The sequence below is a fragment of the Arabidopsis lyrata genome (genome assembly GCF_000004255.2).
Source record: "Arabidopsis lyrata subsp. lyrata unplaced genomic scaffold ARALYscaffold_7, whole genome shotgun sequence".
NCBI classification, from domain to species: domain Eukaryota; kingdom Viridiplantae; phylum Streptophyta; class Magnoliopsida; order Brassicales; family Brassicaceae; genus Arabidopsis; species Arabidopsis lyrata.
The window spans coordinates 10,127,283-10,151,144 of NW_003302549.1; the positions used below are offsets into that span (position 1 = coordinate 10,127,283).

Consider the following 23,862-nt stretch of genomic DNA (forward strand, 5'->3'; position numbering starts at 1 on the left):
ATGTTTGTTTTAAAACCTAAATGTTGTTGTTATTCTAGATTTATCTTTGTTTTAAGACATGCAAATGTTATTTTATCTCCCTGAATTTAGTGTAACGTTTTTAGCCTTCTTTTTGTCTTTATTATTATAAACAAATCATGAGATATTATTATTAAAAATCCCTGGTCAGATCACTGTGTGGTCTGGATACTGAGTTATAAAAAAAAAACAAATCATGAGATATATGTGTTGTGTCTTTTGACCAAAAAAAAAATGTGTGGGGTCTCTTTTATCATGCATCCTGGGAAAGTGGGAATATCAATCGGATAGAGTGGATTGTAAAGTATGATCTTGTGAATTGATTATTGCTTGTGTTGGAAAGTCTTGTAAAGCGAATATGATTATATATTTTCTTGTGTAAGAAAAATAAAGGGACAAATTGATACTATATTGAATAATATCATTGAAAAGGTTTCTATAAACTCTGTTGAAAGAAATATCTGTATATAACAAATTAAGTAACAGTAGAGAACAAAATTTCAACCATGGAGAAGCACAGTAAGCGAGTTATAACACCATGGGTCAATACAAACTATAGAGGGCCTATTCAGCTATTCTATCAAACTTCGTTTTTGTCTTCATCAACAGCTTTCGAGCTTTTCCTTTTCTTTGCATTATCGTTTTCCTCGTCCAACTTAGCAGCAGAACGCTTCCTGATTGCTTCCATGCTATTGTCATCGTTAGCCCACTCGAGCACCTGAAAAGACATGCAAATGGAGAGTCGAGAATGCATTGAAAGTAAAATCAAAAGAACAGGCTTGAGAGAGACGAGCGTACAAAATAAGACTTACCAAATGGCGTCCGTAGAAATGGGTGCTGGATAATGCCTTCTTAGCATTTAAGGCTTCTTGCTTTGTCACGAATTCAACAAAAGCAAAACCAGCATATTGCTCGATATTCCTCTTTGGAAGCCTCATACTCTTGATCTGCATAAACAAGAAACATGAATGTTGTTAGATATTTCTGAATTTTTTTTCCAAATCCAACTTGTTTGCACTAACTTCTATATTGTTCCAATACAATATAGCTAATGTTTCATCATCCCCTTGTAGCTTCCTTTAACAAAAAGAATTTTTACACGCATAAGACCAAAACTTCAGCAATTGCACAGACTTGTACGAGAATGGTAGTGTGTGTTCATGGTTTGTAAACTAGAACCTGTGCCCATAACATCATTCTATCCTAAGATAAGTGCGTACCTGTCCAAATGGACTGAATAGCTGTTTTAGTTCCTTCTTGGTTGCCTCAAAAGCTACATTTTTCACATGTAACTTCGTAGAAGGTTTGTCCTTGCCTGAATCTTTCCCAGCCTTGTCACTCCGCTTGTTTTCACAGAATCTCAAGATCAAAGCATGCCCATCCAGAACAGTTCCCTGCCAAAGAAGAAAGTGTCACTGTACTTCATCAAGTCCAATCAACTTTAAGTTTCAAGAGACTTAACTATTATATACCTGTAAATCTCTGTAGACATTGGTGGCTGTCTCTACAGAGTCGAATTCTACAAAACCATAACCTCTCGAAAGATTCTTCCCATTCTTTACATGCTTTATTATCTGCTTATAATGGAAAATAAAAGATTACTAAAACAGACTCTCACAGTTAAAACATGTCAGTAATGAACAACAACTTACCTTGACACTGAGAATCTTTCCCTGCTTCACCAGTTTAGTCAAATGCTTCTTCAAACCATCATCAGTTGTCTTGAAGCTCAGATTCTTAACATGAAGGACATTTGACTGAAATATAATGCATTATTTAAAGGAAATGTTACGAACAGACCAATTCAAAAGATACATACGCAGCTTTCTCTGTCTACAAAATGGATCAGAAAACAAATATATCTATATACATAAATCTAATGAACAGAAATTTTATAGAACCTAACCTGAGACTTACAAGATAGTACTAAACCTGTATATAGCCTCACGAGGTAAGACTAAAATCAAATTTAGTTTCCTAAGCTAATCAAGATTTTCTCAACTACCTTTCAGTTCTGATAGCTAGTATCCACTCAAACAGAAAAAAACATATGATTTCATAACGTTCACAGCTACAATAACTGGAAATACCTCAGTTACATCTGGATCGATTTCAACCTGCTGCTCCAAGTTGACTCTTCTCACGCCATTTTCTTCAACATCACTCTTCTCTTCATTGTTGTCAGGAAGAGTTTTTGGCTCAAGAATATTTCCAGGAGCCCACTCCAGATACAAGGGAGCATCTCTGTAATAATAGGAAAATGTGATGAAGCAGTTTGGTTTGAACTAACATGATCATTTATCTCCAAGAAGCACTTTAGGGAAAGACAAACGGATTTTACATTTTAGACATTTATACAGAAGTTGTTCTTCCCCTCTTGATTTAATAAACATTAAAGTTAATTTTGAAGCTTACTTGTAACGCTTGTATGACATTCCCTTAAGAGCTGCGCGTGCCTCAGCCGGCTCAAGAAACACAACCTGAAGGTCATGTAATTAAGGGCAGGTTAGAGAGCAATTAACTATTGGTCCAATATATTCAAGTAGCACACATGGAAATAATAGTACCAAGGCCATCGTCTTCGTCGGAGGGAGGATAATTTTGTCTAGACTTCCAAATTTTCCAAACATTTGAGCCAGTTCCTTTTCAGTGGAAGCAAATGGCAAATTCTTTACTAAGAGGATATGTTTGCTTCGGTTATTCTCATCACCATTCCTTGTAGCAAATTCTTCCAAAGAAGTAACATTTACTCCAGCTTTAGCAAGGGCTTCTTTGGTCTCCGCAATCACTTTTGTTTCTCCCAAAGCAAGGCGTACAGCAGGATCTTCAGCTTCACGGTCAAGTAGCTCACTCTTGCTTACACCATACACCCTGACTATGTTTTCTAGAATCTACAACACAAAAAGGAAAAGAAAACAAACATGAAGCAAGCTAAAAGCCAGATTTAAAAAACATTAGTGGATGCATTCTTTAAACAAGAAAAACTTACAGTATCGGGTCGCATGAATAAACTATTCCAAGCCTTTGTATTTCCACCAGCTTCAGATGCCTTTCTTTGTTCCTCTCTCTTTTGCTTGAAAGTTTTTGGCAGGTTAGAAGTGTCATTCCTGTTGAGAAATGCCATGTTAAACAACTAACGGAAAATCTAGTCCACAAAAATATTACAAGTTAGAAGACCGAAACTTAGAAAGGGTAGGCCACTGACACTTGTTTATCAGAAGTTTCACGGTGCTTGGCTGGCAAAACATGCAACAACCGGCCCTGAAAACTTGAGTTATCTAATTCCTCCATTGCCCTGCATCACCATCAAATGTTTTAAAACCTGAACTAACAGCTAGAGATCAACACAAGGCTACTTCTTGCAAAGCATGCACTTAGACCAAGGGGTAACCAGCAGCAATAAAACAACTTTTGGACATGAATAATACCTTGCCGCACATTCCGGAATCGGGTAAAGGATGTAGGCAATTCCCCTGGACCTTTTTGTCTCCTTGTCAAGAACAAGATGGACTTCTGATATTTCACCAAATTTGCTAAAATGTTCCATAAGCTCTTCTTCTCTATTGTATGAGATTATTGACAACAATCAGAGATGTATAAGATGAATAACAGAAAGATAAACAGAAATCAGGAGTATAAAAAGAACAGAAGATGAACAAGAAGATCTAGTACGTTGCAGTGTAAGGCAGGTTACGGACAAAAAGGCGACCAGTGTCCAGAACATCATCACTGTCAGCTTTCAATTCTTGAGCCACCTTGCCATCGGCTTCTACTTCCATGGTATCGCCATCATCATCTTTATCAACTCCGCCAGCTTCAACATCGCCATCAATAGGAAAATTACGAATATCAGCATCATGACCATCTGCCTCAGCTTTACCATCATCATCACTAGCTTCATCTTCACTACTATCCTCAGATTCATTATCACTGTCCGAATCCGACAGATTTTTCTTAATCCTACTCTTGAAGTATTCCATATCAGAAACATCATCGCTGGCAGCAACAACTTTGCTCTTTTTAGTCTTTTCGGTATCAGATGACCTTTTAGCGTTGTTAGGCTCAGCACCATTGAAAATCATTGGCTCATCCGCTTTCTTCACCAAGACCTTCTCTTTACCGGTTTCTTCAGGAGCAGGAGGAATGGACATGTCATTGGACCAGATTTTCGACTTACTCCTATCATGAACCTCAAGAAATTCTTGGAACTCAGGATCGTCAACCTCTGCTTTCTTCTTTTTACCTCCTTTAGCATTACCATTGTTTAAGACTTCAGTAGAAGATTTTTTACTGTTTTCATTAGCTTCCTCTTCTTTCTTGTGTGAAAGACGACTCCAGCGACGAGGAGCATTCTCATCTCCGACTTTATGAGCAATCTATAAGCCAAAGGAGAATGAATCTAAATTAGATTTCAAACTAGTACACAAGTGAAAACAGAGTGTCAAAGTTTAAAGTAGAAACCTCAACAAAAATACGAGAAGTATCAAGATAAGACTTGTTGAAATACTTAATAGCTTCTTGAGCTTCTTGGGCACTACGAAATCCAATAAAAGCAAATTGTCTACTCTTACCATCACTGCAAGCAACAAAGAAAACAGAGAGTGATTCAAATTAAACAATCAATAAAAGTACAAAATTTAGTTGTGAAAAACTGGAGTTGGATATAGTAGAAGAAGTATACTTGGAACGCATCAATTTGGCGTCAGTGATTTCTCCTTTCTGTGAAAAGACATCTCGAAGTCGATCCTCTTTCACATGTTTTGGCAAATTCTTAACGCATATCCTCGACCTGCAATTTTACAAAGCCCACAAAAAGAAGAAAATAACTTTTTTGGATTGGTTGATTTCTGCGAAACCTAAAGTCAAAACCCCTAAAGAAAGAAGTGTTTCTGGGAAACAAATACTTACATTCTTTGGCTTTGCAAGAGCTCGTTCTGGGGAAAAACTGTAGACTTTAAAAAGGGAATCCGAAACTATGAGAAAGAAAAAGATGACTTCTTTTGTTCTATTGAAATGTCTGTAATGACTACAGAGTGTCGGAACGATATGCTAACGATTTAATAATCTGCCGCCGACGACAAGAGAGAGCAAGGAGAAGAAGAAGAAGACGAGAGGGTTTTTAGGTCTTTTGTTGTTCCTTCTTTAGGTCGGCTTTAGATGTTTTTTTTTGTGTGTTGATAATGATTTAACCGAACCAAATCTAAATTTTGAGCAACTTAACCGAGTATACCAAAATTCGTTTCATTAATATTTTTCATCAAACAAATACATATTTACTTTTCTTTTAATTGTACATGTAATATGTGGGTTGATTAATGTTTCTACACCAAGAGGTCTGGGGTTCGAATCCCAGATATTGCGATTTATTAACAAATTTGCATATTAATGGAGGCAAGTGTGCAAGAGATCTTCAGCGATGTACAATTATAGCTGTTCGCCAGGATTCTACGCAGAGAAGGAATTGTCGCCAGGTCGTGGATCATTGAAGGTATTCATCAAGATCACGAAGAAGGAAGTGTAGTCTGTCGTGGATCTAGTAAGGGTCGGAAGGAATTGTCAGTTGTGGAATCGTCTATGTAACAGTTCTCATAATTTGCAATTAATAATAAATCTAGACGACAAAAAAAAAAATTGTACATTTAATATTTGATTGAAAATTCGAAACTAGCAATTTTTTACTTTTATTTTCTTATATCTTCGATAAAATTCCAAACTAAATCCAAATTGGACAAGACCAAAAGTTTAAACCGAACGAATTAATTCATACCCATTTATTTTTAAACCTGGAAAACTGGAAAGCAAAATGAAAAAGAAGTTTTGATTTGATTAATCGGTTTGCTCTTAATTTGACAACTAATCCGCCTGATTTTGTGGCTAACCGGATTGGTCACGAAGCTAACCGATACATTCAATTGGACAATCGGAACTAGGGGGCTACAAATGTGGACTTAATATAACACAAACCTTACCATAACAACTACATTGACTCAATTGGCCACTCTGTTTCCTATAGTTATATCAAAACATCCTCAGGCAATGACAAACCACAAAATATTGACTTGGCATAAATTAGTCAAAAAATTTTCTTTTTTTCCCGATATACAAAGGGAATGCAAACAAAGATCAAAATTATAGAGACCCTAAAGCCTACGGGAGGTCTCTGATGGATGGAAACCTGATTTAGTTTCTCAACTGTTGAATACAAGTGCCAAGAAAAAAAAAAAAAAAAGATAACGAACATTGTAACTACACGGGCTCATCATTTCGCATCATGGTTGGGAATTAAAGTTGCCAAATGTCTCTAATAGACCATGAGAAGGTTTTTATCATCTACCTCTCTTGGGAGTGTCTTCTTGGCTCTCGGTCACCATGACTATGACTACTTCCTCCTCGGTTTGTCTTGTGACCTTCTTCTACATTCTCACTGTTGTTGTGTCGCCTCTTTCCTTCTCCTAACTGTTTTTCACAAGGGCTTCCCATTTTTCTCTTCCGGCTAGGCACTGGCACTGTTGAAGAAACATCATCTACCATTTCACCTTCCTCGGTATTGACCACCAAGTTGTTTCCATCAAGAATCTCGCCGTGTTCTGTACCCATTTGATTGATTTTGGAGCTCTTGTTTTGTATATCTTTCTCATCCTCAACAGCTAATTCCACGTCTTCCAGTTCTCTTTCGATTAAATCATCCTCATCCACCAAGTCCTTTTTCCTCGTCTTTTCACCTTGGACCTTCTTAGCCTCTAGTTTGGCCTTCACCTTATCTCTAAGCAATTTAATGTCTTTTGGGGATTGGCTGACTGGGGTATCACCCGTACCAACAATTCTAGATTTATCATCTTCTAGGAAATGTGCACCTGCTTTCGCTGTTTTTTCCTCCCCAGATGCTTCAACTCCTGATCTAGACTTATGGGCTGGATGATTTTCAGTATGCATGCTATCTTTCGTTTCTATATCTCTTTCCCCCTTCTGCTCGGTAATGACACTACCTGCCTCACCACTCCCATTATCATTGCTCCGGTTTTGTGTAGCTTTTGAAGAGCCCCCATGATTATCAGAGTTTGAATGTTCATGAGTTGGACGTGCTGATATTGGCCTAGACCCAACATGATGAGCTGATCCTCCACCTACACTACTTTCGACTTCGCTTCCATGAGATGCAGGAACTCGGTTTTGCTCATAGAGCTCAAGCATTTGGTTGCTAACATCTGCAGTATACAAAAGGCAGTAGCTCTTAGCATCAGATCCAAAATAACGCATACAAGTCAAACAGAAAAAGTGGAAACAGTCTCATAAATCAATTCGAAGACAAAGATAGTTCTCTCACCCTCTAGTTGTCGAGGTGTGACATCAAATTCTTGCCACCAAACCTTCTCTCCATCTGATGGTAATTTCACTTTAAGGAACTTCGCAGCAAGAAAAATTGCTCCCGCTGCAATGTGGTGAGGCTTAAATTGCAGGCAGAGTGACGTCCGCAGACTGCAAGCATCTTTTCATTGTATGAAGACGAAAATACAAGACAGATAGATCTATCTGAAGCTTTTCAAGGAAACAGACTTTTAACGTACCCATCGTTAACAAAATTCCATGCAACTTGGGCCAGAGCATTCTGTGCGACCTTGAATTTCTTTATCGCTTCTACAAGAGGTTTATAAGGATGATAAACGTTGAAGTCAAACCCCAGCGTAGAAAGTACAATCTTTTCTCCACTTAGTATAAGCTCTTTTTGTTGCTCATATACTTCCTGCAAAAGTGTAATAAGTTCAGTACAAAGATAAATTATAGAGAAGGTAACACTACAGATGAGAGATCCAACGAAAAGGACAATAATCAGAGGAGGATTAAAAAAAAGCACAATTCTGGGGTTAGTACAAATTTCATGCCATCGTAAAATAGAATATGTGAGAAAAATGTGCAAATTCACGTATAACTAACTAACAGGAAGCAATAAAGGTTTAGTAGTATTCGGACCTTTTGCTTGATTTTCTGTGCAGTAGTAGGATCCTTCTTGTGTATTATCTCATAGGAGACAACAATAACATCTTTTAACGGCCTTGGAGTTTCTTCAACTTTTCCAGCAAGGAACATGCAGACTGTAGCAATCGTCTGGGTGTGGAGGGAGGACAACATGGAAAAAGGACTCAGTAATAATCTTAATACTGTTCTGCTCTAGTCTCTAGAAGGATAAATATGTACAAAGAACTAGATGCATTTATACCAAATAGACTAAGAGAACGCTTAATATATATCATGGCAGAAATCTTCGCAAGAAGTCAGTGTAAATTTATCTACTGCATCAGCTATTTTGCTTTCTATACATACAAAGGAAACTGGCAGAGAGATGGAAACAATGAATATAAACAGGCACCAAGGACAAGGAGCCATTTCAATGCTTCAAATTCATGCAAACAAGACACCAGCAGTCTGGCTCGAACAACAAATAGTAGGCCAATGTCTATAAGTATTCAACTATGTCATGTGCAAAAAAAAAATATACTTACCCTTCTGTCATTCCTAGCATGTGACTGGCGAATGAAGAATCGATGACAGAAGATTATTGCTGTAGCTATTGTAACCTGAGGACTGTATTAGAAAAATATATTAGCCGCGTTTACTGGTGGAGCCAAAAGTGAAAGCTATCAGTGCAGATGAAACCATGTCAATATGAAGATAATTCAGACCGAGTACTGAGTTCACTACTAGATACTAAATTTTGCAAAGCCATTAAAGGACTGACTATATAACTGATAACTCAAGATGAACTCACCAGTTTCATCTTTTTGTTGCCAATAACTCTGACTAGATTATTAATGCCTTAAATTACCTCTACCACATTAAATTCTATAAAATTTCAAAGCTTTGATCCTACAAAACCTACATGTAAAGGGATCACTATACTCTGTAAGAGAAATAGAGGCAATGATCATGGTTGGAGGATCTATCATGTCCAAGACCAAGCTCGCAAGAAGTAATCGAATGGAAAAAGCACCAAAATCTAGATATATATAACCAAAGATAACTCACCAGTTTCATCTTTTTGTTGGCAATAAATATGACTAGATTATTCATGCGCTAAATGACCTCTACAACATCAAGTTCTATAAATTTCAAAATTCGATCCTACGGAACTTATAGGTAAGGAGATCACTAATTCACTATAACACTAACAGATGCAATTATCATGGTTGGAGGCACTATCATGTCCTAGACCAAGCTCACAAGAAGTAATCAAATGGAAAATGCAACATATAAAGCTGAAATATATAGGTCAGAACATTTTACTTACACTTTTAATCTCATGCCTAAGTCCTGCAAAAATGTACAGTATGACTTGCGGAGGTATGTTTCCTTCTTTAAGTCAATACTATCCAACCTTGATGGTGAATTTTCTTCTATTTCTTTCCTTCCAAAATACCAGCGGGCAACCTCGTCCTGCTTTTCATTGGAATTCCTGGAGTAAGATGAAATGCCACTCTCACCGAATGAACAATCCCCAGCAGCTAATACTCCAGCCATTGGTATCTTTCACACACGGTCTAGCAAAAGCAGAACCAATGAAACAAATGTATGTCACTTCATAAGAGGAATCAGCTTGGTCTTTCAACTGGTACTGTAAGCTAGAAAGGGTATAAATCTAAGAGATGTGAGAAAAACTAATTTGCTTTTCCATGAGCTAAGGTTTATACCTGGTCAAATTGTGTTTCCAGCAACTGAAGTATGATACCTACTGGCAATAGGATCTTAATCTCTAGCGTCAAAACTTTATAGTTGAATATCAAATGTAAGCTCTTTAGGAATCTGAAAGAAAAGGAATCATCAACATAGTCAATGACAAAGAATTGAAATAAGAATTGAAATAAGAATTGAAAAATTACTGATTGATGGAAATACAAAAAAATGGCATCAAAACAAACACATTCACATATAGTCTAAATGAGTAAAAGGGGCTAACATATGCAACATAATAACAAGAATCATGAAAGAAAAAAAGAACATAATTGTTCCTTTCCCACGAAAATTCTGTGTATTGAGAATCATGTAAACGAGCTAGACCGACGCTGTTCATAACCAAGCTCACACATCCAGAAAAATACAATGAAATCGAAAATTTTGATTGCCAAAGAGCTAAATTAGAGATTATCGAGCAATTCTCCATGGAAATTAAAACTCTTTTCACAGATAACGCCGTCACAAACGAAGGGAAAAACATACAGTAGATCTGAAAGATGCAAAAGTTCGTGAAAATCTACCAAACCCGAAAAAAAACAAGAAACAAACGGAAAATAATACTCCTTATCGGAAACAAATAACAAAATCGATAATTACGCACCAGATTATGGCTTCTTCAATGGCGAATTGAAGCTAAACGCGTAGAACAGCTGCGTTCGTCGAACCCTAACCCTAGAGAAGAAACGCGAGAAAGGAAAGAACAAAACAAAACAAAAAAAGGGGATTTTTTAACGAATATACCGATTTACAAGTGATAGATGACCCAAAGTAGGAGGACTAAATCTTCTCGTTGAGATATTTGGGGAAAAAAGTGAAAACTTTTGAGAATTGAGGGACGAGAAAAAGGAAATATTTTGTTAGTGGAAACGTGACAATTTTAAATGGTTCCACTTTGATTAATTTGGCTCACGTTGTCAACCAAAATATTCAATACCGGTCTAATTCGATCATAAAAAAACTACAAAACACAGATTGTTAGCAAAAGTTATGACATTTTGGATTCAACATTGAAGATGACAGGAGGAAGAACTAACCTTGTTCCACTGTACATATTCCTAGTCTAGATGCAAAATATTCATATAATCATAATCATAAAAGCATCAATTCTTAAACTTCTACATATCATAGTTCTTCAAACCTTGATTCCACTACTTGACTCTGCATAATTATCTGTCCTCAGCTTCTTAAAAACTCTTTCTTCTACTTTCAAATCAGAGTTTGCAATTCCTCTACCAGCTTCTTCTTCATCCTTTTCTTCCGACTCTCTAACCTCTCTTTTAGAACCAACATTAACAGTCAGTGAAGAATCTCTATCACAAGAAGAAGCACCATTTGTGTTCTTGTTTGTTGCTTGCCATGTTTCCTCTTTCTCAGATGGTGTTTCCTTTTTCTCAGTTGCTGTTTTCTCTTTCTCAGTTGCCTTGAAATTCACACGGCAATTTCGACAAAGCACCGTCTTGTTAAGATAATAAACCCTAACATACTCGTATTGTGTCCCGCATTTGTTGCACATTGTCCAAAAAGTAGGAACTTTAGCAGTGGGCTTTTTGCTTCTGGCTCTACCATTAGTACTTGGCTGGTTTGGTGGTTGTTTGGGCTGGTTTGGTGGTTGTTCGGGCTGGTTTGGTGGTTGCTTCTGCTCGTTTGGTGGCTGTTTAGGCTGATTTGGTGGCTGCTTCTGCTGATTTGGCGGTTGTTTCTGCTGATTTGGTGGCTGTTTCGGCTGCTTTGGTGGTTTCTTTGGTGGTTGTTTCTGCTTTCGACTCCTTTTCGGTTTAACTTCATTTAACTTCCTTTTCTGATCATAAGCAATTCTCTTAACCTTATCAGATAACAAACACCAAGCAGCTAAAACAAGTTTAAACGCACCCTCTGCACCTTCACAGTTGTTCTTGTCAGGATGAAGCAAAAGAGCTAGCCTCTTATATTGTTTCTTGACTACTTCCTCATCAGCCAATGGATCAACACCAAGAATTCCATACCAATCAGATTCCCCTCCGATGATTTTGTTTCCTGCTGAGATATAAACATCGATCAACATCATAACTTGTCTTAAGCCATCAAGCTTCGGATACAAATCCTGAGCCTTGTTAGCAAAAAGTTTCGCCCCGTTGTAATCAGTCTCAGCAACTTTCCTCTTGGCAATATCCATTGCCCTTATCGCTTCCTCCTTGTTGCATTCCATATCTTTGCAGGACAAAGAATCCTTCAAACAATTTTGCACCTTGTCTCTACGGAAAATAAATCAGAGGAACCAAAAGAAAAAGGATTCAGAAGAATGATAAAACAGAAGCAAAACCGTAAATGCAAAACACTAAGTTCTTAGCCACAGATTTCTGAAGTTATTATACCTAAAGCCACAACATAATTACACACAATCAATCAAAAACAGAAGACGGATACACAAACTCATAAAGAGAAGAATCTCGTGTAAACTAAACACATCTTAAGAGTAAGTAACATCTTAATTCAACTCAAGGCAAAACAATACATGCAAATCACCAAGTCAAAAGAACAAGAACTTGGCCCTAGATTTCTCAAGTTCTGAATCTAAAGCAACAAAATAATCATACAAATTACAAAACAGATTAGAAGAAATCCGACAATACACAAAACCCATTAAAAAAAAAGAAACTTTTGGGATTCTCGTGCAAAGCAAAGCAAAATCATCTTACCAATAAGTGTAAAAGCCAGATTTTGATGGAGACCCACTTATTAACCCAGCGACATTTTAGTGCGATTGAATATCAGAATGCCCTAAACGGTGGAGAAGCGAAAGATAAAAGAAGCAAAGCCCGGTGTAGAAAAAAGTAATTTCTGACTCGAACCAAGAGGGTTTATTTCGATTTAATAAAAACAATTGGGGCAAACATAAAATATTTTGAGACTTTAGGGACGGAAAAGAGAAACTATTAGACAATTAGTTATTTACCTCTTTTTTCCCTCTCTCTCTCTTTCCCGCCTTCTTTTTTTTCCCTCTCTCTGACTTTCGTTTCGTCATTCTTTTACTAGTTTCAGTTTTACAAAAAACGATAAGTATAATTTGGTGATATATACTTCGTCCTAGACTACTAAGAAAGGATTAACCAGCCCCGGCTCAGATGGGTAAGGTGGAGGTGCGACGGTCCGGAGCTTTTTTTTATTAAAAAAATTTTACATAAAAAAAAAACCCAAATATTTTTTAAAAATATTATTAATATGAGAATTATATTTTAAGAGGCCTGATTATTTATAAAAAAATGTATAAAAAGGCCCAAAATTTTTAAAATAACAATTTTTACTATAAAAATTCCGCAAAATTTTTAAAAATTAAGTAAATTTTCTCTTTGTATATAATAATAGGCCAAAAAAAAAAAATTTTGCCCTAAGGCTCTCAAATATATTGAGCCGGGGCTGGGATTAACAATGCTAAAGTTTTCACAAAAAACTAGACTTTCTGGCGCACTATACGAAATGTAGAAATTTTGTTTATGTTAGCATTAGTTTCTTTGGCTAACATGCGATGTAAACAACATTTTTCCTTAAACAAAGAAAAAAGTGCATATGTTGTAACCAAAAAAAAAAAAACCAAATTAAATTCTTAAACACAAGTATTTTCCTAGTGTACAAGATAGATGTGAAGTCACTACTGCAAAATTTAATTAAAACAACAAACAAATAGAAGATGAAACAGAGTAATAACAGAGATATATCACGCTTATAATAATGGAGATTTCAATTCGTGATTCTGATCTAATTTACGTAAACATTACCTCATTTTATGTGACTTGTAATTTTCTTCTGTTTCCTACAAGTTCTTCTCACGTGCCAAGGACAGAACATTCTTATTCTTCCTTGTATAAACTTGTCTTGGCATGTCAATTTCATTATTTTTCAGCTTGGAAACGTGACATACTGTAATTGGTGATTAGTGGAGCCACTTTGATTAATTACCTTCTCTAATTACAAAGATTACAAAAAAATTCCCGGAAAGATTAAAAAAAAAAAAAAAAAAATCAACTTGTGATGTCTTCTTATTTCACGTTCGTCATCGGGTTCTTGAAAAGCCTGTCTGCTTCCTGAGTAGAGTTTGCATTTCCTGTTTTCATTGGGTTCTTGAAAAGCCTCTCTGCTTCCTGAGTAGAGTTTGCATTTCCTGTTTTCATTGGGTTCTTGAAAAGCCTCTCTGCTTCATGAGTAGAGTTTCCATGTCCACTTGTCATCGGGTTCTTGAAAAGCCTCTCTGCTTCATGAGTAGAGTTTCCATGTCCACTTGTCATCGGGTTCTTGAAAAGCCTCTCTGCTTCATGAGTAGAGTTTCCATGTCCACTTGTCATCGGGTTCTTGAAAAGCCTCTCTGCTTCATGAGTAGAGTTTGCATCTCCACTTGTCTTCGTATTCTTGTAAAGCCTTTCCTCTTCAAAAGTAGATTTTTTCATCGGTTTCTTGGAAAGTCTGTCTGCTTCATGTGTAGTAGAGTTTGCATTTCCTCTAGCAACAGCAGCAGCAAGCTTTTCCCGGTACTCCTCAAACCATGTTTTCACTCTTTCTTGTCCTTGATTTGCAGCCTTTGTGCTATCAGATGCTGAAGTTGTTGAAGAAGAACCATTTGTGTTCTTGTTTGTTGCTTGGGGTGTTTTCTTTTTCTCAGTTGCCATAAAATTCCCAAGGCAAGTTCGACAAAGCTTGGTCTTGTTAAAGTCATAAAACCTCACATACACATATTGTGTCCTGCATTTGTGGCACATTGGCCTAAGGGTACTGTCCTTACAAGTGGGCTTATTGCTTGTAGCTGAACCATTTCGAAATCCATTAGAACTTGGCTGGTTTGGTGGTTGTTGCTTCTGGTTTGATGGTTGTTGTTTCTGGTTTGGTGATTGTGTTTGTTGGTTTGATTGTTGTTTCTGCTGGTTCTCTGGTTGTTTTGGCTGGTTTGGTGACTGTTTTGGCTGGTTTGTTGGTTGTTTATGTTGGTTTGGTGGCTGTTTCGGCTGGTTTGATGGTTGTTTCTGCTGGTTTGGTGTATGATTCTGTTGGTTTGGTGGTTGTTTCGGTGGCGGGTTTGGTGGCTGTTTCGGCTGGTTTGGTGGTTGTTTCTGCTGGTTCGGTGGCTGTTTCGGCTGGTTTGGTGGTTGCTTCTGCTGGTTTGGTGTCTGATTCTGCTGATTTGGTGGCTGTGTCTGTTTAACTTCTTTCGACTTCCTCCTCTGATCATAAGCAGTTCTCTTAATATTATCTGATAATAAAGACCAAGCGGCTAAAACCAGCTTAAACGCACCTTCAGCGCCTTCACAACTATTCTTATCAGGATGAAGCAAAAGAGCTAACTTCTTGTATTGTTTCTTCAGTGATTCCTTATCAGCCAATGGATCAACACCAAGAATTCCATACCAATCAAACTCTCCTCCGCTGATTTTGTTTCCTGCCGAGATATACACATCGATCAACTTAGACACTTGTTTCAAACCATCAAGCTGTGGATATAACTTTTGAGCCTTGTTAGCAAATTTCTTCGCCTCGTTGTAATTATGTTCTGTAACTTTCCTCTTAGCAATATCCATTGCTCTTGTAGCTTCATCCTTGTTGCATTCCATGTCTTCGTAGATCAGAGAAAAGAAAAAAAATGGTTCATAAGAATATAAACAGAAGCAAAAACTACACTTATGCAAATCACTAAGTTAAAAGAACAAGTCCCTATCCACAGATTTCTGAAGTTGCTGTTTCTGAAAGCCACAAAATAATCTCAAACGATTACAAACAAGTGTGTAGCAATCTGAATGAAAACAAAAAATATAAGAATCTCTGGAAAATCTTACGAGTAAGTAAAGATCTTAAATTCAACTAGGCAAAACCATACGTGCATGCAAATCACAGAGTTAAAAAGAACAAGTCCTTACCCCAACATTTATGAAGTTATTTTACCAAAAAAAATAAGATTTATCAAGTTAATAAACCTAAAGCCACAAATATATCATACAAGACTAGAAACAGAATTTGCAGAAAGCCAGCTGAATATAATAAAAACGATGAAAAGAAGAATCTTTGGGATTAATATCGTGCAAAGCAAAATCGTCTTACCAATAAGTAAAATCCAGATTTTAATGGAGACCTAATTTTATTAATTAACCTGCAAAATTTAGTTAGGGTTATCATATATGAAACTCTTAAAAAAGAACAAAAATCAAAAAACAAGATTTGCAAAATTTCTAGTACGATTGAATATCATCATTACCCTAAACGATAGAGAATCGAAAAACGTAAGATGAAGAGCTCGGTATTAAAAAAAAGTAATTTATATGATCCGAAGCAAGAAGAGATTAACTTTCATTCCATAATCAATTGGTTGTTTTATTTTTTTGTGTATCCTTTTTCCATACCAAAGAAAAAAACTTTAAAAACAATTGGGCCAAAATAAAATGTCAAAAAAAACATTTAAAAACAATTGGGCCAAAATAAAATGTTGTAAGTCTTGCGGGGTGGAAAAGGAGACTGTTAGTATTTACGTGACACACTTATAAAGGAAATTGCACTATGATACTTCATCATACTCTTTCCGGTGCTATATATAGCCCTCTAAATAGTCTTATGCCTCTCTTCATGCATACTTGATTTTTTCTAACGCCTTTTGATGAATTCAATTTTATTTATTCTAGTTTCAAATTCAATCATCACATTATCATTTGTTACTTTGAATTCCTTACCTTTAGAGTTCTGAGTTACAAAAACAATAAGTATAGTCTAGTGACTGATAGTATATTAGTTAGTATTCTCAGTTTTTCGATCGTGACACAATTGTTGATAAGTTACAAAAACAATATGGAAACGTGACACAATTGTTGATAAGTGTGGAGTCACTTTGATTAATTTACCTTCATCTGACTAGAAAGATTACAAAAAAAAAAGTTCCATATAAAAAGCAGGATTCTTCAACTTCTAAATGTGATTGTCTTAGTTCTTGTTTTCACATTTGTCATCGGCTCTTGTAAAGCCTCTCTGCTTCATGAGTAGAGTTTTGCATCTCCACTTGTCTTCAGGTTCTTGAAAAGCCTCTCTGCTTCATGAGTAGAGTTTGCATCTCCACTTGTCTTTGGATTCTTGGAAACCCTTTCTTCTTCAAAAGTAGAGTTTTTCATCGGTTTCTTGAAAAGTCTCTCTGCTTCAAAAGTAGTAGAGTTTGCATTTCCTCTAGCAGCAGCTGCAACAGCAGCAGCAAGCTTTTCTCGGTACTCCTCAAACCATGATTTCCTTCTTTCTTGTGCTTGATTTTCATCCTTTGCCCTATCGGATGCTGAAGTTGTAGAAGAAGCATCACTTGTGCTTTTAGATGTTGAAGAAGAAGCATCACTTGCTCTTTTTCTTGCAAACTGAAAATTGCTACTCAATCTGATGCTTTGCCTCCCATGGACCATCTCTGGATTTATCTCGGTCGCAACGAAATCCTGACCGCAGTTTTGACAGGGCAAGGTCTTGTTAAGATAAAATTTCCTTGCATATTCAAAACATGTCTCGCATCTATTGCACACTGTCCAAAAGATAGTGACATTCTCTCGTTTCCCTGAAGAATCAGGCTCGTGTGGCTTTGGTGGTGGTTTCTGCATTCCACTCTTGTTCTGTTTAACTTGGTCCGATTTCCTCTTTTGATCATAAGCAGTTCTCTTAGCTTTATCAGATAACAAACACCAAGCTTCTAAAACCAGTTTAAATGCGCCTTCAGCACCATTAAACATGTTCTTGTCCGGATGAAGCAAAAGAGCTAACTTCTTGTATTGTTTCTTCACAGCTTCATCATCAGCTAAAGGATCCACACCGAGAATTCCATACCAATCAGCTTCTCCTCCTTCTCTGTTTGATGCAGAGACATAAACATCAACCATCATCAACACTTGTTTCAAACCATCGAGGTTTGGATACAAACGTTGAGCCTTGTCAACGAATTTCTTAGCACCATCGTAATCATTCTCTGATATTTTCTTCTCGGCAATATACATCGCTCTTCTAGCTTCTTCCTTATTACATTCCATGTCTTTGACAGAGTTTCCTTAAACAATAGGAAAAGCAAAATAAATAAAAAATCCAGAGAATTGTTTAATTTAACAAGACCCTAGATTCTGAATAGAGTGGGGAAGACTCATAAGTTACATGTCAGAGCGATTGTGGTATAAATAATTACAAAAGAAGATTGATTTCTAATTATATGAAGACTAGGGCTAGTCCAGCGTATATTACACGCAACGCTTATCTTTTTCTTTTTTCTACAGTTGTACAGAAAAAACAAAAAGGAAATTTTATTATTTAGCGGAGTAAAAACTAAAAAGGAAAATATTAGCTCGGTGATTTTGTAAATATTGTTTTAAACTTGAGTAATACTGATTTCATGATAAAAATTTGAAAAAACGATTTAACCTGATATTCTTAAAATTGTTTAACTAGATACTAATTTTGTGATAAGAAAAATTCACTAGTAAATATTTTTTGAGATGTAAGATTTGAGAGTCAAAACCAATAACACATACAATATCAGTTCTGGTAAAAGTGTAATCGAATAAATTGGAGCATATATTGACGATGAAAGGAAAACTTGCTTTTGTTCCACCATATATTTATTTTAAGTCTAAAGATGAAAAAGTATTCATAAAGCTTTGTCTAAAAAAAAAAAAAAAAGACATGTCATAAAGCATCCTCTCTGCAGCAGCAATCATTTCTGGAGACTCCTCAAGTCCTCTTTTCGATATTTCGTGTGCTTGATTTGCAGCATTACCGCTTTGACGACTAGCCTCACAAAACTTGCTTGTGGAGTTTTCTCGGTTGCACTAGTAAATGGTGAAGAAGTACCATTTGTATTATTGTTTGTTGCTTGATTTTGGGTACTTGCTTGGAGTTGTCCCGTTGCACTAACAGATGATGATGATTGATGAATTTCTCTGAGAAGGAGCTCCATTGGTGTTTTTTATTTGGTGCTTTATTTTTGGGCACTTCATTGTCGTTGTTTTTGAGGAGTCAATGATGAGAGGTTCACTGGCCTCACAATACTTGCCTTGTAGAAAATATTTCACAATGAGATACTAAGGCTTTGAATGGTTGTATAGTCTGCTGCAGATCGGACTAAAATCGGATCAGTCCGCACTTAATTTACCATTCACTATTCCTGACTAGTATGCACTGTTGCATACTAAAAATCTCTATACTAATATGCACTTCTACATACTTCTTCATACCATCATAAATTCACTGTTAGTCCGGATTTTTTCATTCCACTCTCCAAAAGCTCCATACCAACATACAATTGTTTGCTCCATACTACTGTCCGACATTTTGCATACTAAAATATTGGTATGCATTGTCCGGTCTGCAACATACCTACTAACTATTCAAGGCCTAATTGTCTCTTCTTTTTACTTACCCTAGTGTACAAGGATATAGATGATAAAGTCACCACTGCAAAACTTATTTTTTTTTAAATGAGTAGAAGATGAAACAGAGTAATAAGAGAGACATATCAGGCTTGAGTTGATAGAGGCTTATAATAGTAGAGACTGCACTATGTGATTCTTACTAAACTATACAGGCCTGCAATATTTACCATTACGTAGTTTTAATACTTACTCTTATCCAACTCAATCTTAGAACAGGAGAATCCGATTTTCCGATCTTATGTAGAACGTTTTACATTTTGATACCCCATTCTTTCATCAACCTTTGGAACAAAGAAACTCACGCAAAAGAAAAATTAGACAGCAAAGCAGGTAACAATGCCGTGGAGATAAAATAATTCGTCAGTGTTACTTATAGGTCAAGAAATGAAAGAAGAAAGATGTATTAATCTCTTACGTACCTTCATAGTAAAGAGAAGTGTCTCCATTTCTGTTCTTTGATTTGTAGTACTGTAAATCCAAGTTTCATAAGGTCAAATTAAAAACTATTACTGATCCAAAAATAGAATAGAAAACAGATATAAACTTTTAAATGCTCATGTCTTACTTGTTAAAAAGCCTCTATGCTTCGTTTGCATTTCCTCTAGCAGCAATAATATGAACAATTTCTTCTCGCGACTCTCTATCTTGTGCTTGATTTTCACTATCAGATGCTGAAGTTTTCGAAGAAGAAGAATAAGCATCACTTGAGCTTTCTCTTGTTGATTGAAAATAGGCACTAAAGCTATAGACTGGCCTCCCATCTACCATCTCTGGAATAATCTCGGTCGCAACGAATTCCTGACGACAGTTTGGACAACGCAAGATCTTGTTAAGATAAATAGACTTCACAAATTCACAATGTGTATTGCACCTATTGTTTTTGCACCTTGTCCAAAAGGTAATGAGTTCCTCCGGATTCCATAGATTCTCCTCTTTCCATGAAGAATCAGGATCAGGATCAGGCTCAGGCTCGGACTCAGACTCAGATTCACACCAGTACTTGTATTTGTGTTGCTTTGGTGGATCTCTGCTCCTTTTCCGTTTAGGATGTTTCGCTTTCCTTCTATGATCATACAAAATTCTCTTAGTTTGATCAGATAATAGACACCAAGCTTCTAAAACAAGCTTAAATGCTCCTTCCGCGCCATTAAACTTGTTCTTGTCCGGATGAAGCAAAAAAGCTAACTTCTTGTATTGTTTCTTCACAGCTTCATCATCAGCTAAAGGATCTACACCGAGAATCCCGTACCAATCAGATTCTCTGTTGATTTTGTTTGATGAAGAGATATAAACATCAATCATCATCAACACTTGTTCCAAACCGTCGAGCTTTGGATACAAATCCTGAGCCTTGCTAATGAATGTTTTAGCTCCATCGTAATCATTCTCCCAAAGTTTCTTCTCGGCAATATCCATTGCTATCTTGGCTTCTTCCTCGTTAGATTTCATGTCGTTTACTTTCTTCTCTACAAAAGTCAAAAAACAAATCGGAAAAAACAAATCAGAGACAGAATTATTGAAGCAATTCGGTGGATATAACAAAATTCATGAAAGAAGACACTTTGCAAAATCTAATGCCAAAGCAGAAACTTCTTATGATAAGAATCTTATCGAACCCAAAAAAAAACCTAGAGACGACGCAAGAAACAAAAGAAGAGGATAAGGGAAAAATATTGAATAGGACTTGCAATACAAGCAAGAGCTAGCGAACGCTTGGTATTTGATGATATATATAAAAAAAAATTATTATCCTTTTACGAAAAGGATATTGATATTAGGCATGTAACGGATCCGGATATCCGGCTTTTTTGGACTATCCGAATGCGGATCTGGATCCGCCGGATTTATGGAAATACTATCCGGATCCGGATCTGTGACTACCGGATATCCGGATCCCGGATACCCGTGCAAAAAACCAGATATCCGCGGATATCCGGATCCGGTTCTTTCTTCTCGGAAAATCATATTATTCCTTTACGCTTTCTTCGATTTCGCCGCCGTGTCTCACCTTTCCTCAACTCACACTCTCTCTTTTAACATGTGTTATATTACGGATACCGGATATCCGGTCTAAAAAATTTGTATTATCTGGATCCGGATCCGAAAATTTACTATCTGGATCCGGACCACCCGGATATCCGGTTTTACGGATCGGATCCCGGATTGGATAACGAATATCCGCGGATCCCGGATATTTATCCGAGGCCTAATTGATATCACGCAATGCTTATTTTCTGTGTTAAAATAAATGTTTCAAAATTAATGAATTAAAAAATAAAAAAAAAATTACGTCAAGTTTAACTTCAATACCAAAATTAAGACCTTTACTCTGCTTTCAATTGCACATAGCATATTGACAACACCTTTAACCAACATCAATGCTTTTACTTTAAAAAGTGCAGTGTAGACCTATATATGTTTGAGAACCGATTGATCCAAAACATTATTAGTATTTTTTAAGTTAAAAAAAAAAAGAAGCTGTATCAGTTACTGTAAATCCAAGTTTCATAAGATCAAATAAAAAACTATTACTGACGCAAAAAACAAGAGAAAAAAGATATGGAATTCTACTTCCTCATGTCTTACTTATTATTTTCGCATCTGTCATAGGTTACTTGAAAAGCCTCTATGCTTCGAGAGAGTAGAGTTTGCATTTCTGTTGTCATCTTGTTGTAAAAAGCCTCTACGCTTCGTTTGCATTTCCTCTAGCAGCAGGTGAAGCATTAGCAGGAACAATCTCTTCTTGTGACTCTCTATCTTGTTCTTGATTTGCGCTATCAGAAGCTGAAGTTGTAGAAGAAGAAGCATCACTTGTGCTTTTGCTTGTTGGTTGAAATTTAGCACTAAAGCTGTAAACTGGCCTCCCATTGATCATCTCTGGAATTACCTCTGTCGCAACAAATTCTTGACGGCAGTTTGGACAATGCAAGGTCTTGTTAAGATAACCAGCCTTCCCTAATTTACAATGTGTGTTGCACTTATTGTTTTTGCACACTGTCCAAAAGGTAATGACTTCCTTCGGTTTGCGTGGTTTCTTCTGTTTCCATGAAGAATCAGGTTCAGGCTCAGACTCACACTCGTACTCGTATGGCTTATGCATTCTGCTCCTTTTCCTTTTAACTTGTTTTGGTTTCCTCTTTTGATCATAAGCAGTTCTCTTATCTTTGTCAGATAATAAATCCCAAGCTTGTAGAACAAGCTTAAACGCGCCTTCCGCGCCGTTAAACCTGTTCTTGTCCGGATGGAGCAAAAGAGCTAACTTCTTGTACTGTTTCTTCACAGCTTCATCATCAGCTAAAGGATCTACACTAAGAATTCCATACCAGTTAGCTTCTCCGTTGATCTTGTTTGTTGCAGAGATATAAACATCAATCATCATCAACACTTGTTCCAAACCATCAAGCTTTGGATACAAAGCCTGAGCCTTGCTAATGAATTTTTTAGCTCCATCGTAATCATTCTCCGAAAGTTTCTTCTCGGCAATATCCATTGCTTTTTTGGCTTCTTCCTCGTTAGATGTCATGTCGTTTCTCTACAAAAACAAATTGACAAAAAAATCAGAAACAGAGTTATTGAAGCAATCAGGTGAATATAACAAAATTCATGAACGAAGAAATTTTGCAAAGTCTCTGATGTTTATGCAGATCAAATGAAACCCTAGAGACGAGACGACGAGAGAAACGAAAGAAGAGGAGAAGATATAAAAGTAATAGGGCTTGCAATACAAGCAATTGGTAATTGATGAACCCTATAAGTAATTTCTTTCTTAAATTTCTTAAAGCGTGAGGTTTTCCCTTTTTGTTTTAAAGATATCTCTTTAAAATACTCCAAAATCTTATAAATTTAATATTGTAATAAATCTTATCAAATCACCAATAATGTTTTTTTTTTAAATAAATTAAACCTAATTAATCAACCAAATATCCTTAAAAATTAAAATCCAAAGATATTTGTAGTGAGATTAGGAAGCTAATAACTATAAAATATGCATAGATAAGATTATATCTGTATGATATACTTTTAAAATTCTTTCAAAAATATTTAAAGGCATATGATATCCTGTAATGTATAAATATAATCAAACTAATTATTTTTCTCCAAAACATTACCTTTTTCATGTATAGTAGATGTGTCAAAATTGATGGACCAAAAAAGGAAATTTCTTCAAACAAAATATAAATTCCATCAGGAATTGGAGTAAAAAAAAGAGAAATTGTTAAAAATGCCCCTTTTTCAATACTCCTTTTCAAAAATGCCCCATTTGAGAGTCCATTTTTAAGTTTGCCCTCTTTTAATTTTTAATGACCATTTTACCCATATTTGAAACAAAATTAGGTCCACAAAATACAAAATATTTTTTGGCGGAAAAAGTGATCCCGCAATTTTCCCGCCAAAACACTTGTAAAAACCTTTAAAATACCTAGTAAAATTTTTCCCGCCAAAAAAATTTTTTTGCGGGAAAACTGATTCCGCAATTTTTTTGGCAAAAATTTTTGGCGGAAAAAATTTACAAGGTATTTTAAAGGTTTTACGGAGTATTTACAAGTGTTTTGTAAGGTTTTACAATGTATTTTAAAAGGTTTTACAAGGTACTTATAAGGTTTTATAAGATATTTTTAACTTGTAAAACCTTATAACTTGTAAAACCTTATAAAATAGTTTGTAAAATCTTATAATATCTTATAAATAGAAGAACTCGCGGGTGCGTCTCTAATCTTCCATTAAG

General features: G+C 36.1%; 7 protein-coding genes across 8 annotated transcripts; all 7 read right to left on the bottom strand.

The window, feature by feature from the left end:
* Positions 1 to 434: 434 nt before the first annotated feature.
* LOC9304004 (multiple RNA-binding domain-containing protein 1) lies at positions 435 to 5,197 on the bottom strand. The gene is made up of 15 exons (XM_002869927.2): positions 4,927 to 5,197; positions 4,700 to 4,807; positions 4,480 to 4,594; positions 3,691 to 4,394; positions 3,447 to 3,578; positions 3,224 to 3,313; positions 3,008 to 3,125; positions 2,586 to 2,909; positions 2,434 to 2,498; positions 2,109 to 2,262; positions 1,671 to 1,775; positions 1,491 to 1,592; positions 1,239 to 1,412; positions 831 to 965; positions 435 to 736 (listed from the first exon to the last, which is right to left on the bottom strand). Coding segments are annotated over exons 1-15 (2,466 nt in total). The 5' UTR covers positions 4,929 to 5,197; the 3' UTR covers positions 435 to 598.
* Positions 5,198 to 6,060: 863 nt separating this feature from the next.
* LOC9306045 (cyclin-T1-4) lies at positions 6,061 to 10,459 on the bottom strand. Its single transcript, XM_021019338.1, has 8 exons — positions 10,346 to 10,459; positions 9,702 to 9,813; positions 9,302 to 9,551; positions 8,517 to 8,598; positions 7,987 to 8,121; positions 7,584 to 7,759; positions 7,343 to 7,494; positions 6,061 to 7,223 (listed from the first exon to the last, which is right to left on the bottom strand). Exons 3-8 carry the CDS (start codon positions 9,529 to 9,531, stop codon positions 6,349 to 6,351), a joined length of 1,650 nt encoding a protein of 549 aa, XP_020874997.1. The 5' UTR covers positions 9,532 to 9,551; positions 9,702 to 9,813; positions 10,346 to 10,459; the 3' UTR covers positions 6,061 to 6,348.
* Positions 10,460 to 10,619: 160 nt separating this feature from the next.
* Positions 10,620 to 12,734, bottom strand: LOC9306046 (J domain-containing protein DDB_G0295729). Its single transcript, XM_021016431.1, has 2 exons — positions 12,420 to 12,734; positions 10,620 to 11,975 (listed from the first exon to the last, which is right to left on the bottom strand). The coding sequence occupies exon 2, from the start codon at positions 11,927 to 11,929 to the stop codon at positions 10,877 to 10,879; it is 1,053 nt and encodes a 350-aa protein (XP_020872090.1). The 5' UTR covers positions 11,930 to 11,975; positions 12,420 to 12,734; the 3' UTR covers positions 10,620 to 10,876.
* Positions 12,735 to 13,306: 572 nt separating this feature from the next.
* LOC9306047 (J domain-containing protein DDB_G0295729) lies at positions 13,307 to 16,082 on the bottom strand. Its single transcript, XM_021016779.1, has 3 exons — positions 15,956 to 16,082; positions 15,802 to 15,850; positions 13,307 to 15,319 (listed from the first exon to the last, which is right to left on the bottom strand). Exon 3 carries the CDS (start codon positions 15,315 to 15,317, stop codon positions 13,758 to 13,760), a length of 1,560 nt encoding a protein of 519 aa, XP_020872438.1. The 5' UTR covers positions 15,318 to 15,319; positions 15,802 to 15,850; positions 15,956 to 16,082; the 3' UTR covers positions 13,307 to 13,757.
* A 94-nt stretch (positions 16,083 to 16,176) lies between these two features.
* LOC9306048 lies at positions 16,177 to 17,798 on the bottom strand. The gene has a single exon (XM_021019609.1). It carries the CDS (start codon positions 17,742 to 17,744, stop codon positions 16,722 to 16,724), a length of 1,023 nt encoding a protein of 340 aa, XP_020875268.1. The 5' UTR covers positions 17,745 to 17,798; the 3' UTR covers positions 16,177 to 16,721.
* A 1,250-nt stretch (positions 17,799 to 19,048) lies between these two features.
* On the bottom strand, positions 19,049 to 20,905 carry LOC9306049. 2 transcript variants are annotated; one of them, XR_002330724.1, is made up of 3 exons: positions 19,702 to 20,905; positions 19,556 to 19,604; positions 19,049 to 19,417 (listed from the first exon to the last, which is right to left on the bottom strand). XR_002330724.1 is itself a non-coding variant. In XM_021019535.1 (2 exons), the coding sequence occupies exon 1, from the start codon at positions 20,583 to 20,585 to the stop codon at positions 19,716 to 19,718; it is 870 nt and encodes a 289-aa protein (XP_020875194.1). In that variant the 5' UTR covers positions 20,586 to 20,905; the 3' UTR covers positions 19,049 to 19,604; positions 19,702 to 19,715. The 2 variants fall into 2 exon arrangements, 1 of the variants encoding a protein (XP_020875194.1); XM_021019535.1 differs by having other exon boundaries at positions 19,049 to 19,604.
* A 533-nt stretch (positions 20,906 to 21,438) lies between these two features.
* LOC9306050 (dnaJ homolog subfamily B member 12) lies at positions 21,439 to 23,105 on the bottom strand. Its single transcript, XM_021019527.1, has one exon. The coding sequence runs from the start codon at positions 22,657 to 22,659 to the stop codon at positions 21,820 to 21,822; it is 840 nt and encodes a 279-aa protein (XP_020875186.1). The 5' UTR covers positions 22,660 to 23,105; the 3' UTR covers positions 21,439 to 21,819.
* Positions 23,106 to 23,862: the final 757 nt, after the last annotated feature.